At 40.6% G+C, this 19,987-nt stretch overlaps 1 protein-coding gene across 15 annotated transcripts in view; it reads right to left on the bottom strand.

Annotated features, from left to right (window-relative positions):
• erc1b (ELKS/RAB6-interacting/CAST family member 1b) overlaps positions 1–19,987 on the bottom strand; it is a 126,674-nt gene that overhangs the window by 51,463 nt on the left and 55,224 nt on the right. For all 15 annotated transcript variants that reach the window (XR_001663657.1, XR_477145.2, XR_477146.2 and 12 more), the window contains 3 exons: positions 17,815–17,950; positions 14,491–14,622; positions 8,964–9,124 (listed from right to left, as the gene is read on the bottom strand). Coding sequence is in view for 12 of the 15 variants with exons in the window: in XM_016677586.1 (XP_016533072.1) it covers positions 8,964–9,124; positions 14,491–14,622; positions 17,815–17,950 (429 nt within the window). In the remaining 3 variants the exon portion in view is untranslated. The remainder of the gene's footprint in view (positions 1–8,963; positions 9,125–14,490; positions 14,623–17,814; positions 17,951–19,987) is intronic.

Genomic DNA, 19,987 nt, shown 5'->3' with positions numbered 1-19,987 from the left:
CCAGCAATTAGCAAAGGAAAACAAGTGGGTTTAAGTTTGTTTTGCATCCTTTTTTTTTTACACTTTTGTTTTTCTCCCAGTTTATTACTTTTGGTTCTAGGATGTCACACTTGCTCTTGCCTCCTATAATAACATTCTATCCAATTATCTCACGTAATTGGTGCAAGAATTCAGCACACCCTTCAACAAACTGCAAATAAAATGCAGAGTTGTGGATTCCAAAGTTTCCATGAAATCATATTTTGTAGCTCTAACAGCCTTTGTCACTGCCCCGATCCTCAAGGACAAAACTAATAAGAGTGGCGAGGTTGGAGAGCAGAAGAGAAACAGGAAACAAAGCAGCAAGCGGTGATTCGAGATTGTGGGGCTAAGTGTCAAATCGGCATGCCTCTTCTCGTCACATAAAGCTCTCAAAAAGGCAGACAAACACAGACTTCCATCGGCACACTGTGAATGTGGATTAAGCTCATTGTTGTGTGAAAGGATCAGAGCATGTGTTTCTTTTTGGTGATGCCATAAGCATGTGTACATGCATTCGTGTGGGAGGATGCATTTTTCTATGCTAGCGTCTTTATGTGTGGGTGTGCATCTCGGAGCGCTGCTGCCAGGGAGAAAGCTACGAAGGAGTTTGGAAGTTACTACGCGTGCATTCGAGAGGCTTAAGTGTACGTTTTTGTTTTTTTTTGTTGGCGGTGGTATAGCTGATGGTGTGTGTGTGTGTGTGTGTGTTTGTGAGCGTCTTGTTATATCTGCAGAGATGATGGTTGCAAAAGGCGGAAATGTCGTTCCACTGACAGAGCCGTTGGAAATGGGCTCTTTGACAACACACACAGTCACACACATCATTGATTAGTTTCAGCATGCAGTGACAAGTGTGACGACAAACACAGCGAGAGGGGATGAAATGCAGCCGGAAAAACACAGATCCGGTCAGAGCAGCGTTTCCACGCAGATGTATGCTGTTAAAGGATGGAAACTGGGAAGAGGGATGGAAGGATTTTAGGAAGAAGAGACAGGAGTTTGTGGGGATGTATCGAGTTGAGGTATTTCATAGTGAAAGATGGAGTGAAGGAGGGACAGCAGGAATGAAGGGGGTGGTGGGTGACTGGAAGGGGTGCAGGGATGCGTTCGGATGGGAGGGAGATAAAACAGAGAGCAGAGCAGCTCAAGAGGAATAAACTGAATTTATAGCATTCACCTTGAAGCATCAGCCCAGCTTTCCGCTGCAGGAAGCTTGAAGACAGCAAGCCGTCTTGGAGTGTCTGCACGTTTTATTTAAAGTTCAGCATTACACAAAGCTCCGCACTATTAAACCAATATTGTGTTGTGTGGTGTGGTTGACACACTTCTTACAGAAGAAATTAAGAAAACCGTACAGGAATCCCTGTGTTTTTATCAAATGGGACGTTGAGCCACGAAAAACACGCATTGATTTAGTCGAAACTTGTAATAAAGCCAATTTTACCATTCTGAAAACTACCAGAAAACACAACACAAAGTCTCCAACTCAGACTAACCAAACCGTTCTTTATTTAGCCATAACATAAAAACCTTCACATTAAGACACCAAAATAATGATGATAAACAGAACACAAAAATCTGTCCTTGGTCAATTATTTAGTTGTTGGTGCTCTAATCTTAAAGCTGATAAAATATCAAGTATAATGATTACATGGTGAAAGCGAACCAAAGAGCAGTTGAGAATGAAAAACAAAAAGTTATTTATACGGTTATATAAGCAGAGGATGTACACTTTGCACACCGTACCCTGAAAAAGTGGTGAAAGGATGGAGCAAAGAAGTTAAAGGTGTAGCAATCATGTGTTTCCCATTGACATGCAGTTTATTGGATTGAGTAAATTGTTGTTGGACATTTGGTTCTTATCTTGTTTCCATTGCATTCCTGTTTTTGTAAAAACATTTATTCTTCCTTGCGTCAACTCAGGTCTTTTCCTGACCCTTTCACGCTTGTCTTATCATGCCCAAGCTGTTCTTTTTTGCCTTAAATTTACATTAGTTTTTTTTTTCTGACATCCATCAAAAATGGCATTAGTTGCTTTAAAAAACTTAAACAAAAAAAAAAAAGAAAACATAATTTAAAAAGGCATACAAACTTATGTATTGCAGATTTTTTCTTTTTCACTTTATTTAAACTAACGGATTTGTTTGGTTTCCACTGATCTTTGTGACATCTTTTCTCGTTAAAGATAAACGACTGTATTTCCCAAAATACTGTTAATTTGGACCAACCTACAAAAAATTAAAAATTAAAAAAAAATAAATGACACTTTTTGATTGGAAAACTATGCTAAGAATACTTTTTGAAACTAGCAGTACAAGACAACCAAGTAAAGAAAAAAAAATACAGCTAATATCTTTGTTTAACTTTTGTCATTAAATCAATTAATAAAATACTCAAGGTGTCCAAACAAATGAAATTCTGGCGCTAAATGGACATACACACACACAAAAAAAACATTGTAAGGAGAATACAAGCATAAAAGAGGTGTGTGTTCAGTGTCAGTAAAGCAGAACAGTTGAGGTTTTTAATTCAAACAAATCTTAGACCGCCTCCCTGCTGGTACACACACATTGTCAGCACATTCCACCAACTGTATCACAGAGTTAGTTTGCATAGTCTCGGAAAACGCAGAAAGACACACAGCCACACCGACACACCGCTCCGTGTATGTGTGTGTGTGTGTGTGTGTGTGTGTGTGTAGAGAGAGGAAACAGGAGAGTGGATGTGTGTTCTTCCAGCTGTATTCGGTATGTTTCTTCATGGGAATGAGCGTGTGCGCATGTGTGTTAAGGTATCCTGTGTCCGCGAAACACTGGGTATCGTATATCACGCCTTAGAGCAACATTAAACCCTACACCGATTTAATGCAAGGCATGAAATCAGACATGAGACCCCCAGGAATTACAGCAGCCCCCGTGTGTACACAGCCAGTTTCTTATGAGATATATGAACGCGGCGGCGTTTATAGCGATCGTGTTTAACTGTGGGAGAAAGCCAGAAACGCATGACGTATTTGCTCACATCTCGTGAAATATGCGAGCAACGGTGTCATTAACATAACTCAGTCAGACAACCAGCAGCTATCCGTGCAGTAGTTCTCTTTCTCTGTGAAGTGTCACACATTCTTCAAGCTGTACGCTCCTACAGGTGATTCAGTGGAGTTTTTCCTGTAAAAGGGATTTCCTGATGGATTTTCCAAAGGCTGCTTTTAATCAGATAAAAACCAGGACAGAGTAGAAAATAGTAGATTTGACAAAACTCAGCCGAGCGACCAGAAACTGCTGACTGGTGCAGAATATGGCGGCAAATATCACATTTTTTTTTCTTTTTTTTTTTTTAGGTTAGAAAGGCAATTTGGCTCCAGAGAAGAATATTGTCAGACTTTATAATTTAAACTTTTTTATTTTACATGTGGCGATGTGCAAAATATCAACCAACCCCTCAACTCTCAGAAGAATATCTGCGTAAAGGACTTTAGTGATACTGTACCAAATCTCATGCTGCCCGATTCATTTTCATTTATCCAGAAAAGCTTTTAACGCTTTGCCAGCTTATTTAAGTTTGCTCTAAAAGCTTTCCAGGTGTGTTAGCTGGTGGATTCAAATCAGAAGTCAGTGATTTGTATAGATAATTTTTTTGAAGGTGTAATAACTAAAAAAAAAAAAAAACATACAATGTTAAATCATTTATAGAATGAAAATTAGAAGCATAAGTTTGAATTTAATGTGGATTTTTTTTTTTCTAATTCCAACTTCCAGCACAACACTGGCTGGATATTTGACCACTTGTATTAAGTTCTTAAGTATATTAAATAAATCTGTCCAAATATTATTCATCTGACTCAAACTATTATGAACAGTTTGAAGGAAATTGGTTAGGATGTTCAAAATCTGAAAGAAAGAAGTCCCTCGGCTAAAATCTCCCCCTGAACTGAAATATGCAGCTGCCCACACAAACAAGTCAAACATCTTCCAGAGCAAAACTATTAAGCCACAATGACAAGCACAAGTTAAATATCCAGCCAGAATCCTGTCACGTTGATGGCTACCAAAAATTTGTAGAAGGAAATTTAATCAAATACCAACAAGGATCAATTTTGAGTCAAAATAAAACTTGTGCTACTAAAAATCTGTAAAGTTGTTCAATATTTACAAAAAGGCAGTTTTCAAAGGGAAACTGTAACAGAGAACCAGGAGACATCTGAGTGAAATGTGCATAAGAAGAAAAATGACAGTCTTATAAATACAAATATAATTTCAGAACGATATGCAACCCAACATGGGAAAAATTTTAATGATCAAAAGTGTGTTTATTTGGAGTCACACAATGTTTGCAGTTTTTTTTCCATAAAAACTTGGCTGTTGCTTTTTCCACAAGGGGAAAAAAAAAAAAGGCAAACAGCAGGAAAATGGTTAGCCAGCTGGTCGGCATGTTTTGTGTACGGAAACACAGTCAAAATGTTTGACACACATCGGTAAGCAAGCTGAAACTAAGTGCTGACAAGCTGATGGTTTTCTCCAACTCTAGCATGAGATGCTAAAGCACTAAACCAAACAAAAACGTCTTTCTTTGACTTTACAAGTGTTGGGTATCATTCGGAAATAGCACTATGGCGGTACGGTAGGTTGGTTTCCTTGATGCTGCCCACAGCCCCTTGATGAGTTGTTTTGGTCTGGACCAGCAAAGAGTTAGTGCTACTGTACCAGATTTCCTGTCTTGGATAAAGTGCTTGTGTTCAAATGGAAGGAATGACTCCTTTGGTTTGATTTAGAACCAGCACTGGAATCAGCAATTTGGTGTTAAAGGGCCATCAGCGGCGTTGCCAAGTCAACGCAGGCGGGGAAAGCATTGAGAAGGGGAAACAGGACTTCCAACAGGAGGACATTTATGCTCAGAACGAACATTTTTAGCCACTAAATATATACTGAGTTTACTGTTAAATGTGTAGCTTCCTTAGCCAGAAACTAATGTTTAGGTAAGACATCAGTGAGATGGCTAAAAGGTCAATCCAAAGCTAAACAAAGGAAAGAAGTCTGTAAATAGTAGGGTAACGCAGAGATATTTACGTACACCGTGTGAAAGGCACACAACCTTTTTCTTACATAGTCGGGCATAAAAGAAGAATAAAACTTTCCTGTTCTTGGTCTATTTGGGTTTCAAAAAGTTATGTCCATCTGCTAAATGCTAAAAATAACCCTTACATAAAAATCCTTTGTATGTGGTAGAATTGCCTTTTAAATTGGGTGACTTGGGTCAGACAACGGTTTGTTGAAATTTTGACACCGTTTCAGTTCTGCCCAAAAATGTTTAGTAAAACTAAGATCAGAGCTATTTGATGGTCAATCTAAAACATTGATTTTCTCGTTTTTAAGTCAGCTGACCTTATGGGAATGATATTTCCATGCTCTGTCGAGGAGACAAACAATTATTAGCCAAACTAATAAGACAGCAAGAAACGCCTTGTAGTTTCACTTTCAGTTTTAAACCTACATGATCTCCAGGTGACTAAACTGTCCACATAGCTTATTGCTGTTTGAGTTGCAGTTGCTTTTATTCGGTACATTTGGTTTGTAAATGTGCTGTTTATGCGGCATGTCAAAGCTGCAAAGCTCATGTGGTGTTTATGTGGTGATTAAATCGTATAAGCTATAGTGATAAATGTTTAGGAATGCGACCGGGGGAGAATAATTTTTTTTCTACCATCTTGTTTTCCAAAACTTGTAAAATGAAAAAGTCTGACACACAATGATGAGACGGGGGTATAATAATTTCCATGAAATTAATAAAAAAATAAATAAATAAAGATAAAACCTGTTAAGTTATGCTCACTTTGGATGTGCTGAGCTAACGCTTAAGGGAAAAGAAAAACAATGAGGTGGGAAGTTGTTAACCGAGTATTGATTCCTCTGACAACCGTCATCTATAAGCACATAAACAATAAAACTAACCAGGACCATATGAGAGTTTACAGTGAAATATTTGATCATACCTGCTGCAAGGAACAAACCCCACACCCTCCACAAAGAGCAAGTCAGAAGGGAAACATAAAATAAAATCTGATTAACATTCTGGTAAATCAACTTGTAACAGTATGGCGGATATTTGTGTTCCTGTAAAACTGTGTGGTCTGTATTTAACAAAGCAGGTAAGTGTCTATTAAAGTCTGTGTGTGCTACATAAATACTCATTAACGGGCCAATAAATTTGCAACAGGAAACCTCGGACGTGTCTGGACGTTCGTACATGGAGCAATTTCGCATATAAAAACAGAGAATCCATTTATGCATCTATGTACCAGCAGAAAACCGCACCGGGTTGAAAAAAGGTGATAAAATCCCCCACACCAACTGCACTAAACCCTTCTCAAAAACAAAATAATACAATCCTAGTGGAAAATGTCATGGTCACAGAACAGGAAAATGAAATCACAGAGTTCATTTCCCATTTGGCCACAATAAAACATTGTCTCATAGCCCACTTTAAGAGGCAGGACATGCCTAACATGAATATTCTCCACGGCTTCCATTTCAGCCCAAAGTGTTGTTCCACTAAATCAGATGTCACCGTGAGGGCTCAGAGAGGATGTAAATTTGCAGAAAATACATGACTGCTGGACTCATCTCAGCAGCACTTAAAATACAAACCCATCTATTAAAACAACATTAAAACGAACGCTGGGTTACAGCCTGCCATGACTCTGTGTGTGTGTTGGTGTCTGCATATGTAATCAATCATGTGAAGAGTTGGACAGTGGGACATGGTTGTTGCATTAGCATCATCTCGATGGCTTTAAAGCGCAGAGTGAAGGAGAAGGAAGATGAAAGAAGAGACGCGAGAGAAGAAACGAGAGGAGAGTTAATGAGGTGTCGGGTGAAGCTCGTGTCATTGAGTCCAATCACCATCTTCCTGGATCACTGGAGCTACATGGAAAAACTGCTGCAGATATCGAGAGATCAAGGGCTTAATGATGCCGAGTTAAATGGGCTGATTTCAGGAAATTATGAATACCAAGCTGGTTTGTTATGTCGTACAGTAGATAGCGCTCCTAGCCAAGATATGATTGAAAAATGCAAAAGAAAATACATCTTCTTTTGCTTTCTGGAAAGCAGGAGAGGGTAGAACAATGTTTGTCTTACTAAACTAATCGGTTTCATATGTCAGGAAAAATCTGAGTATGAAAGGGAAACCGCCTGCCGTAACGCTGCATTCGATTTACTTCAGAAGTCAAAACTCCTAAACTCCTGGTTTTCTATTTCTGGCGTTGTCCTGCAGGGCAAAGCCATGAAAGAAAATAACAATGTAAACTTAACATAAAAAGCAAGGACATTTTGTCTTTGGTTGATTACTTCTTTGATACAACTCTGTTTTGTGGCAGTAAATCTCAAACTGTTGGAAATCCTGTTTATTGCCACATTTGCAAAGAAAATGCATTAGTGGTTAAGCCAGAGTTGAGTGTCTGTGCTGTGCCAATGAAAATCTCCCAAATTCTCATTGCCAGTGCCAAGCAGCTTTTGGTGGATGCAGTGTAATTGTGTGGGGCAGCTTTTCTCTCACTGTGAACTATTGCTTGTCATCACTGAAGGCAACGGCCATGCAGAGAGATATTGAGATGAGATTATGCAATCAGTGGTGAACCCATATCTCCGCTGTGGGAGAACAAACTACGTTCTCCAAGATGTCTTACAACCACAGAGTGGGGTTTATCAGAGACTACAGAGTTCAAAAAAGTCGTTAATGTCCGTGCGACACTGATCGAATGAAACGGGAATTAACAAATGGGAAACTTTTTGTGTGTATTTTGTGGATGGGTTTGACGTGAATCGTTCATCGTTTCGAAATCCAACTTGTTTTTTTTTTTTTTTGTTTGTTTGTTTTTTTCAGGCTTGGAATTAGAAAATTCTATTTTCCAAGTTCAAATAAAAGCAACCTTTTTTCCGTTTCATACCAAACTATTTTATTGTGAAGCCATTTCTGAAGAGTTTATATTGTCACCCACTTCCATTGGACAGCTCTGATATCTGGGATCACATTTCCTTGCAATGCACTATGAGTAAGGAAAGTTACTTTAAATCCTCAGGGTCGTCGAGGACACTGGTACGACTTAACGCTTTCCGTTCACCAAAATTTCAGCAAAAAGGCAAATACATCACGTATGTTACCACTGCTTTTTCCACCGTTTTCAGCTTTTTTTTTCTTTTTTTTTTTAAAACAAAGTCATGCTATTCACAAGTCATAAATACATCCCTATATGTTCTGCGCAGAAATGCAAATGATTTTTTCCAACCGAAGGTTGGTTTCTTTGGGGGAACAGGGCTTTATTGTAGCCTTTTTATTAACACTGTGAGGAGAACAGTGGACCCCTAGCATTTATGTGGTTGTTCGCTATTAAAGTTAATACACCACAGTACAAAATGCTCAGTCCATAAAGCCTGAAAGATGGCATTAAAAAGTAATAGCATCTTTGTTTGCTGTGGATTCCCAGTACCTAAAATGATCATCACATATAAAAGCAACTTCCTGGGGGAAGAAAAAAAAAAAGAACTAAAAGAGAGACCACATCCTGAGAACAATCATTAGATCTCAACAGAGTTTTATCAGTCCAAAAGTATTTACTGTTTTGGAGAAAATCAACAAGTTCTCCACTGAAACCACGGCAATAAAATAAACCTTAAGAAATTTTCTTAAGAAAATCCTAGACAGATTAGTGCAAGATGAGAAAACAAAATGCAGAAATGTGAATTTGTGCGATATTTAATGGCGTACCTTTAAATACTACGTTTTCCATATGTGTGCGCTCGTTAAGAAACCAGTAGGAAATGAAAAGATAAGTGGTGCATGCAGAGTTGGATGGATAAAACTCAATGCTAAAGCACAGCTGAAATACACATTAATATAAAGAAAGGCACTAAAAACATGAGATACGAGTGTTTTTATATTCTTACTTCATCTCAAGGACCTCCTCCAGGTGCTTCCGCCTCTCGGCTCGCAGGGCGGTCAGATGACCTTCCTTCTCAGCCAATGAGAGCTGGGTCGATGACAGCTTGGCTTTCATCACCTCCAGTTCCTGTTTCACCTTCTCCATGGCAACCAGCAGGTCCTCCACCTGACGCAGGCACATAAACACACATCTAGCTTTGGCTTCTATTGGACCTTTTTGTTTGAAAGTGTCTGAGCACTACCAGTCTGAAAGGTTTAAGAAATCACTCTCCAGTGCAGAACGTCAAGCAGGTCGTTTTCCTACTCCCCGTTTTATTTATTTTTATTTTTTTCCTCCAAGCCGTTTCTTTTTCTCCTTCACTTTTCTGATGCATATTTTATCTCGGCCTGCTCTTTTCACTGGCTCTACATCACTGTGTCATTTTAATGTGTGCGAGGTCAATGTGTATTTCTTAAGGCCAGACAACGATTCGGCTAACGTCCAAAGTCAGGAAGAAACCTAATCAAGACAAACCGAATAAAAGGGAAATAATTTTAACTGCCTTTTGCAAGAGTTTAAATGTAACGTTTGATATCACGCTAAGGTGTATTTATATTATAATGACCGACTTGACAATCAATTAACAATACATTTTAAATAAATGTATTGGAGATTTTCTCCAATTCGATTAGGCCTCAGGATAAAACATATACTTAATTTCAGCTCTATATCTTCATGTGGTACTGAAGGTTACAAAACGCCTAAATAACACGACGTCTTGTTTGTTTCTGTGATTGACTCCAGCTTGTGGAGTTTGAAGTTAAGCTGAAAAAGTCTGCAAAACACTGAGAATCGTTCATACGACCGATCTCTCTTCTGGGACCATTTCTAAACAAGATCATCAATTTAAACATGTTTAAACTGATATTTGGATGCATCCCTACGTAACCAAACATACAAGAAGTCCCAAACTGTAACCATGAAACGGAAGGAAACTGGTTAGGATGTTCAGGGTCCAGGCTTACGTCGGTAACCAGCAGGTGAAAACTGCTTGAATGCCTCTGTTGTTGTCGTCAGTGAAGGAAGTTTTATATTCGCATGTTCTACTGAGGGGGTGTGGAGCAAGAAAAGAAGCCCTTGCTCACCAATCGCCACCTTTCTTTATACATAGGGGTTTCTTAAGAGGAATATACAGAGGAAGCTACACGCACATCATTTTTGTCTGCAGTTATTTTATAAATGGTGTCATACAAAAACACAAAACAAGAGTCTGATGTAAGATGTCAGAGAAATGTGAAACAAAAATGAGGGAAAAAAAGCCAAAACCCTAAAACAAAAACAAAAAAATAAGACATCAGTGATATTTTCTTCATATTCTGATTGATGCAAAGTCCTTGTGAGAGCTAAACTATTCAAAGTTTGAGTTTGCAAGACAACCAGAGGCAAAACAAAGATGATTTTAAATCAACTTTCCCTCCAACTGTTTGTTAAAATAAAGAATATAAGCACATGGATAAAAGGAAGAATGAAATTAAAACAAAAGTACCACCTGATAACGGGAAAAAACAAGAACGCCGAGAGTGGCACGTGGTGATTCTTTGTTACCTTTGACCACTTAAATCCACTTGTGGTGAACTCATGAATTGGAATGTGAGACAGCTGCATACAAATGACAGAGAAAAAGAGAGATGTGAGAAGGAAGAGTGATCGCAGTGAGGGGAGGAGATGAATTCAATGGAGTGGAGAGAAATACATGAAAAGGGCAGAGGAAAGGCCTCAGGATCCAGAGGTAAGGAGGGAAGAAGACAGGTGTAAACAAAAATTTAAGAAGATGAAGAAGGACTTTATAAACACAGGTAAGCTGTTTTGGAAAAAAGCAGAAATAAGAGAGGACGACCACATGATGGACTAAATACAAATCACAGAGAGAAATACAAGCAGCATTTAGAAAAAAAAAAAGGAGGGGAAAAAAGAAAAAATGGTTGGAAAAGGTGACGCAGAACAATAATCGTGACCGAGTGAGAACGGGGTGGAGAGGTAATAAGGTAGGAGTGACACGGCCAAGCATGAGAACTGAGGGACTGGAAAAGAAGCAAGATGCAGTTTGTGGAAATACTGATTTGCAAACCATTCCAGACTCAAATTTCTTAGTTTATAATTTACCATAATGGATACATTGCTTAGGTTTACTATGAACTCATGTTATGTATGTATGGACGGATTGCAGCTCTGTAAAACACTCGAGTCGCTCTCTAGACTGTTCCAGACTGTGCGTCGGCACCATGGAGACCGCGAGCCGTTCGGTGCCGTGGACGCTTGTGTTCAAGAATGATTCCAGGTTTATTTTAAGATCAAAACGAGATGAACCGCAGGAGAAAAGGAGCACCGGGTTCAAGGAGTAAAAAAATCCTCCGCTTAATAGAAAACGGGAAGCCGAGGAGGGGTACGTCTGTCTCCAGTTTGAGACAGATGGAGTGTGTCACGGCGCTGGCTCACTCCTGTGTCACACACACGCACACCTTTCTGCGCCGGTCGCACATACAGTAGTGACTCATGTCTAGCAGCAAAAGTTTTGGTTTATTTTCATGTGGTTCTGGTCAAAAGCTTTTGACAGGCAAATCAGGTTCATGGGACAGTCCCACACACACGTGTTGACAGTGCAGTCGAAGAAAAAATAAATAAAAAAAAATAGCACGCACCAGTATCGAGTCGGAGTCTGTTTATAAGTGGGACCAGTTTGGCAGCACTTGCATGTGGGAGCCCTTTGAACCAGCCGGCCTCGTTAAGGGAGGAAATCGGCTTCTCCTGTCGTCGTTTTTATGAATCATTATGTGAAAAGATAATTGCGCTGACGCAGTTGTATAAAAAGGAACTCGAAAATATTTATTTATGATTTACTTGTGCCCACAGAGACGCATTTCCCGAAGCTGGTTTCCATCTGGCTTCTTCCGAATGCGATTCGGGAATGGTCTGTGCTCGGCTTAAGCAGCAGGTCGCACTTCTTTTGGCCATATTTGTCCGTCTGTGTTTAAAAAAAAAAGAAAGAAAAAAAAAAAAAAAAGAGAAGTATCCTCTGTTCTGTCTGTAAGCGCTACATAACACACGTGTGTGTGCGCTCGCTGAAAGGTTGAGTTAGAGTTGTTGACGTTGGGAGAGGACTGCAGCGGGTGTTTGGCTGACATCTCCAGTCTTTCACCACGAGCTGACATCTCTGCTCCTTCCCCTTCCATGGGAGCGTTTTTGGAAACAAAGCCTCGTTCTGCCATTAGTGGCCTCTGGCTTCCCTAATTGAAGTTGCACTTGCGGCATTTTGATGCGTTTTAATATTTCTCAGCCTAAACGATGCGACAGCTCGGCAATCGCTGTCGACGAAGTTGAACCACGTGGAACAGGGACTTCAATGTGGTGGAACTGATCAAATGTTTTCTTTATTCATCCTTTTAAAAGCAGAGAAGAAGCCAACTAGATCACTGCCCTGCTTCACAGCTAGTCTGCTTGAGGTTAAGGATATTGTTGCTTGGTCCAGCCATGGAAAACAAAAAGACGGAGACCAAAAGAGGATGGTAAAAACTTTGAATCCCCAGAAGGCACGGCATTGACCCATTTTCATGCTCTGTTCCCAGGAAGGAGGAGTTTTCGCAGATAAAAGTATTTTGTAAATAAATTCTTATATGCACAGATGTTGCCTGGGTTTATTCTGTACATGTATGCAGGGCCTGCTGTTCGAGTTTATAAATTCATTCCATTTGTTATTATTTAATACCACATCTCATCAGACATTACTGAAAGATTGAAAGTTATTTGGCTATTTATTGATAAACTCTGACCTAAACATAAATAATTATGTTTTGCACTTAATCCAGAATTTATATTTCCGTCAGTTACTGCCGATTATCAAGGTCCCAAAGCAGTAAATTAGCCCCAGATCATCACACTACCACTACCATGTTTGACCATCTGTGTAACTTAGTGTTTCTAAAATGCCGTTTATAGCCTAAGAAGTTAAAATTTTGATTCGTCAAAAATATTCTGGTTAATTTTTAGCAAACACGAGATGGGTGTTTTGAAACTCTTTCACGGATGCCGTTTTGTCCAGTCCATTTCTTATTGTTGTATCGTTAACACTGACTTTAACTAGGCCATGTAAGGCCTAGATGACCCTTTTGGTTACGTTGTGATCTCTTGAATGAGTCACAATTAATTTCTTGGAGTAATTTTTATAAATTAATTCAGGTGACTGAAAACCCCCCAAAACAAAACAAAAGAAAACAAAAAAACACTCATTGCCAGTTTTCGAAATGATATTTGTGGCTAACATTTATATGGAAGAAAAAAAAAAAACTTATAAAAGGGCAATGTCAAATATACTTACACATTCACTATTGTAAGAGGCAAGTACACCCATGAAAACTGCTGTTTCTTTTTAGTTGCATCATTACATCAAAAAGGCAATCCAACTTGTCAAGTGCATCATCTTAAACATGTTTTCTTGTTGTATTGATGTCTTTGAAATTTGACTGGAATTTGAAACAATGTGTTTGATGTTTTTTTTTGTGTGTTTTTTTTTTCCCAGAAGAAAATGTTTTGCAAGCTGCGTTTCACCTTCACACGTCCGTGTGACTGCCTTCCCCTGTCCGTCGAGTCTTTAATTATCCGTCTTTCCTCTGCATCGTCTGTCTGTGTGAAGCTTCTTCTGCAGCACCGCTCATTAGCACCCGCCACGGAGGAGCGTGTGAGGAAATATACCTCAGGAGTAAAACATCTGTTTTCCTGGCTGTCTCTACACGTCTGCTCAGAAGCTGTCCGGTAAGTAAAGGCCGGCGCAGACGGCAGACGTTTAGAGGCAGTAATAACAACAAGAGTCCAGCCGGGTTTTTTTTTTTTTGCCAACAGCTACAGCGGGCCGTGTTTTTACGTCCTGAGCCCACGCTGCTTTTTAACCCCCTCCACTTGTCAAAACCCATGTAGGCAGTGAGGAACATTTCCCATCTCTATGGCCTCGTTAAGTCACCGCCGCTCCGGGGAGCGAAACACACAAACACACTCCCCGCGGTCTGAGGTTGCATCCACCAAACCCTTCCCTTCTGAGCCTCCCCTTTTACCACCGCCGTGAGCTCTCCCACTGTCTCCGTTTGGATGAACTGCTCTACGACTTTAAGCGGTTGGCGCACACTCCCGTTTGAAAACATGGCCGGTTGTGTGTCGCCGGCAGAAGGGGACAGAATGAAAGCTGTTCTTTAAATAGGCATGTGTTTACCTCGGGTCTAAATGAAGAGTGACTGGGTAAACACGCGGAGCCGCACCTGAAGGGGCTCAGTCGGGAGCGGGCGTGCTCGTCCGCCGCTCCCCGCTTTCAGTGCGGACGATTTTTTGAGACTGTCACAGAGAATTTTTTGTTTCCATAATTATGGTTTAGGTGAATTAAATAGCCAAAAAAAAAAAAAAAAAGATGGACCAAAATTAGGGAAAAAAGTTTAGGATAAATCTTGGGTCACACATTTACCATTCGGGGAAATCTCATGCGGCTCAGCAGGCGCTTGCTCACACAGTACCTGCTTCTCGGCATGCGAGCGGGCCTGCTCCTCCTGGGCCAGCACCACCTCTCTCTCTGCTGTGATCTGAACGCTTTCCCGCAGCGCTTCCTCCAACTCCTCAATGCGCTCCTCCTTCTGACGGAGGGAGTCCTGCCAAAAGGACGGAAGAGAAAGAGAAAAGGTTTTGACCACGTCTGCATTTATCCACCTGATTTGACATGAGTGTTGCTACCAGAGAAAATCAAACAGTGAGACGCGTAAAAATCCAATCTTTTTAGGATCTGTGAATGCACCATACCTAAGTGTTTGCACAGAGTTTGCATGTAAAAGTATTTCATGTGGGTAAATGACTTAAAGAAGCTCCAGGTTTCAGAGAAGCAAAGCATTTTGTCACATTGTGTAAAGAGCCTCTAACTAAGATGATTATTATTAGAGATGTACATATGTAATTTTCACCATAATAGTTTAACATATCAAAATAAACTTGATAAAATTATCACTGTATGATTTTTAGCAATAATCTTAATTCATGCTTCTGTAACCTTCTACACTCATCGGCAGCCTCTGTAAAAATCAGTAATAAACTATCGATTTCTCTTTATTTTCATTTTTTAAGTTGGAGTTACGAAGCAGATTAGCTGCAAACACAACTTTATAAATCTCCACTAACATTTAAAATCAGAAAGTGTTGTTGCTCCACATGGAAAAACACACGAGGTCCGCTTCGATAAACGGCTCTAATCGTGCAGTTATCATCCAGAAACATCTCGAACTTGACCGTAGCAAAGATTAACCAAATAAGAACCCTATTGACCTCTAAATGTGTTATTTCTACCTACACACCAAAACATTATGGAAATGAATGGTCAACAGCAGCCGAGGATACTCCACCCCGGTGCAGGGATCTGCCAAATGAGTCGTTTTTAACCAGAGGGAGGCATTCAGTTGAGTTGGTGGTCCGTCAGCAGGGCTCGAGAGACGTCCGTGTTTACACTGCTACAAGAAAGTGACCGTAATATGCACTGAGGACCACCTCTGAATGCGGTCCAAATGACTGGAACGCAAGGAATCCAAAATGTGTCTCGGGTACATTCACACGGGCAATTAAGAGATTTCAAGTCAACTTTGATCGGCTCGCCCAGGACACATGTTCATGCCAGATGTGCACAGGGCCCAAAGTGTACCTCAGGTGGAAGGGAGTTAGTTGTAAAACGGGACACGTTACGGTGTGTGGATTTTTCCCTTCCCTTTCAGAGTGCGCCGGAGCTTTATGAGCATTTGAAGCATCTGCAGGCGTAAAAAGAGCAACAACTCCCAGAACAAAGGCCAGCTGCAGTTAACGGTTACACGTATGTCCAGTTTTTAACAAGCCGGTATGATTTCCCCAGGTCTTAGAAAAATATCTGCTATATCGTGTGGATAAAACACAACAGGACCGTGGTTTAACGACTGTTTTCAGAGGGACTTTTTCTCTGCATCAGATTCAGAGGACTCAGTGAAAGACTTCTCTCGTACTTGAAGACACCCATGTGGATTTCAAGGTAAATCCACATGTCCACGTCTCGTATTGTTAGATTCACTTGTTGTCTGATGAATTTCTATTTGTTTTAGCCCTGATCCGAGTTGGGGAAGATGTCTTTTATAAAATATGACAGATTTAGACCCCCTGATCAAATCAGATTTTAAGTAGCATGCTAAACCAGGGGTCTTCAAATCCGGAGTCCTATGACTTTTAAATGTGTCCCTGGTCAAACACACCTGAATCAAAAAATCACATCCTCAGTATACGAAACAATACAAAATGGTGAAGAAGCGTACTAATCAGGCCCAAGCCAGGTAGGTGCCTGCAGAGATATTTGAACACGCCAGATGAAAAAAATAGCATGCAATTGCACAGAACGCAAAAGTAAAAAAGAAAAAGCTCCTTTTTTAATTTAAGCTAGTTTTCACGCCTGGAAAGTTTCACAGACTCTGCTCAAGTAGGCACAAAAGACAAAAATAAAAAATTTAAAAAAATAAAATTTACACATTGTATCGGTGTGGTTCACTTCCACACTGCAGCGAACCGAAGGGACAATGTCACACAACAGCTAGTCTTCGGGTGCCATCACAAGAAGCTGGCTACCGTGAGCAGCGTTGGAGATCACGCCCCACAACCCCGACCCCTCATCAGCCTTGAATTATCCTGATCATATACGGAGCTTAGTGCAATCGGAGTTCCCATAAATTTCCAATGAAAAAAGATCTATTTTTCTTCTTGCTGGGGAGCTGACTTTGCAGGGTAAATTAGATTTGAATGAATAACTGATGGGGACAGGGAGGGCCGAGGAACGATGAGGCATTACAGTGGCCATGAGCAAAACCTCCAGAACATCTCCAACACATGTGCTGCGAATCCGAATCCCCCGGTGAGCCAACATTACTTGGTGTCTGACTATGCGCCGTACGGTGGAATTTATTTGGAACAAAGCCGGCTCTTATTGCATCGAATTAAATTTACAGTCCTGTTTTGTTACCGTCTGCAGGGTTGTTTAGGTTATGGATACTGGCGCATACACACAAAAGCTCTGGTTGTAACCGCTGCGGTCTCGTGTGTCTCAGTGACTCGCATTGACTCATCATCCAACCACATACACACACACCAAATGACAGTTTCTTAACAACTTAAACCAAATCAACCATAGCTAAAGGGTGCATAAGCTTGTTCACACAAAACACACACACACACACACACACACACACACTGACAGTTTTCATCTGCCTATAATCAGCGAACCAATGAGGTTAGCAATTACTGGAAGAGAAGAGCGAGGACGAGGAGGGAAAGCAGGCTGAAGGATGTCAGGGGAAGTCGGGAAGAAATTTAAGGTGAAAGGGCGAAGTTAAATGAGAAGGAAGCAGAAGAAAACCTACTATCTTCAGCTAAATGAAGAAAACCACACAAAATCATCACACCGCATACGGCTCTCATCTCGGGTGACTTGACGGACCTGGCAAACAATTAGGAAATGCTCTCCGACCACAAAGAAGCTTTTTAAAACCCAAAAAAGCATTCATTTCATTCCCCCCCCCCTGCTTTAATCACCTCTCGTTTTTCTACTCATCACTTCCCTCTTCTCCATCTTCTATCGGCTCCCCCTGCCAATTATCCACCTTGGCTTCCCCTTCTCACACGTTCTCAGCTGAGAGCTGCAGTGTGTGAGAGCGAGTGTGTTTGACATTGCCTCGGGCTGCTCTGTATCACGTTATGACAACAGGGTGTTGTTGTAGCAGAAGTTACTCAAAGGACACGAGGAAAAACTTTTCTCCACCTTCCCGAAGCTCCCCCGCCACTTTCTTTACCTTTATTTGCTGAGAGCTTTCGTTGAGGTTGTCCTCGCGCTTCTTGGCGTCCTCCATCAGCTGGGCATTTCGATTCTTTTCCAGCTGCTCCTTGTGTTTCAGGTTGGCGACCTTCTTCGACTGGTCCTTAATTTGCCTGGAAAAACACGGGACGACTGTGAGTTTATGAGTGACGTTTATTTTTTTATTTTTTTTTTTATTGGTTGATGATTTAAAAGCCGACCTAACTGGAGGAAATATAAATTAGATAATAGCTCACGATGTGAGTTATTATTTCAAGCTTTGCCAAGACAAGAGCCTCCAATAATTCTTCCTGCTTTGCTCTTTGAGTCAGAGAGGTCTTCCACCAAAGTACGCTATGCTTCATTAGACAGTTGTTTTCCTTGTACAGCTGCAAAGACTTGAACGTATTGTACACTCATTTTTCAATTATTATTATTATCGCAGTCTTGCTTAGCCATTAAAAATGAACCTGTAGATCATTCATACCTAAAATAAGCTCACCCCCATAAATAAGATTTTTGTTTTTCAAACGAGAATATATATATATATATATTTATATATAAACTCGTGGTGCATTTATGTTCAGTCTCATAAGCAAAATTCAGTGCCACTTTTCAGAAGTCGGCCTGTAAATTAATTTCAGGATAACGGCAGGCCTCAGAGGACACGAGGGAACAAACGTCGTGGAGGCCAAGCAAGACGGCAGACAGGTCATGGAGAAAGTTGCGGGCATGTTTAGAGCAAAGTTAGGACAAATATCCAAGCTTTTAACATCTCAAGGAGAGCTGCTCAGTTCTCAGCATGGCCAAGAACCCCAGTAAGAGCCCATTTATGGTCCCTTTAGGCACGTAACTGGGACCACCCATTTCAAAAGCTGTCAAGTGTCACCGCCCTTATGCTTTCCTCCTGTTTATTAAACTGTCGTTGTAATGAGTGAATGTAGCCACTAGGGTGCAGTTCTGAGGTTCCCTCCAAATGTGGAGGAAAGTTTGGGCCGTGATAGTTTTCATTCTCAGGAAGAGGTGCAGCAGTAGACGGGCGCCCTGTGTGGATGTTAGATACATCGTGGCATATGGATGGAGAACTTATGTCACTTCATGGTTAATTTTGGTTATTTTATAGAACCTAAAATATGTATTTTTTTTAAATGCTCACACTCTCCATTCGGTCTGACAGAGATTGAGCTGTTTTATCAAAGATGGATGGGTAAAATTGTCTGCTGGTAGAGACAAACACCAAATGATACAACTGTATTAAAAGTTGGTTCTACAAAGTTAGCAGGACAGAATCAAAGACACGGTTATCACATTTCTACTGATTAAAAAATGTTTCCAACACCGTTTTTTTTTCTACTTCACAAAAACTGACTATTTTTGCGTTGATCCATCTCACAAAATCTCCCCCGAAACACGTTAAAGACTGCTGCTGTAACATAAAAACAGAGTGAAAATGTTCGAGGGTCATAAAAGCATTTGCAAGGATCTAAAGTAATAAAACTGTTGCTTAAATCGTGACACGCTGATTTAGCTCTCAAAATATGGTCAAGAAATTACAACGGCGCAGCAGAAACCTGTGCAACACAATGCTCCACTAAATACCCTCGGGTCGATATAATGTCAAAATCGGTAAAGGAATTCAGTGAAAAGCTATGAATCAACGACAAGATGACATTTCTGAAGTCTGCGCAGCGGGAAGCAGGAGGGTCTTGTCACACAGGGATTACCGAGTGTCGGGAAGCAGGGTTTAAATCATCACGGCGAAAACGAAGGAGACTGTAAAAGAGCGGGAGGAGCAGAAAAGTTATTCCTTGCGGGAGTTGCCGGCTTTTGCAACATGGAGAAAGAGTTTAATCCCCGTTTAAGGCGCCTGGAAGCCATTGTGGCTGTGTCACAGACCTATCAGATAACACAGCAGCTTTACTTGATCAGGATCGCTCATACATGCCAGACATCCACACAGGCTCGAATGTGGAAGAAATAAAACCTAATAGCATCCACTGAATCACAACACAAAGGAAAACCCAAGGAATGTTACTTGGGAAGAAAACACTGACATGACTGCAGGCTAGGTAGTTCCTGTGTCCATGACTGCTCTAAGTGTTTCTGCTGTGTGGACTTTTATATACGTTTGTGTTAGTACACAAAAATTATTTTCCCCAACATCAGCAATG

Source organism: Poecilia formosa, unplaced genomic scaffold (genome assembly GCF_000485575.1).
Source record: "Poecilia formosa unplaced genomic scaffold, Poecilia_formosa-5.1.2 Scaffold159, whole genome shotgun sequence".
NCBI lineage: Eukaryota > Metazoa > Chordata > Actinopteri > Cyprinodontiformes > Poeciliidae > Poecilia > Poecilia formosa.
Note: the sequence above shows the minus strand (reverse complement) of the source record. Positions and strands in the feature narration are given on the sequence as shown.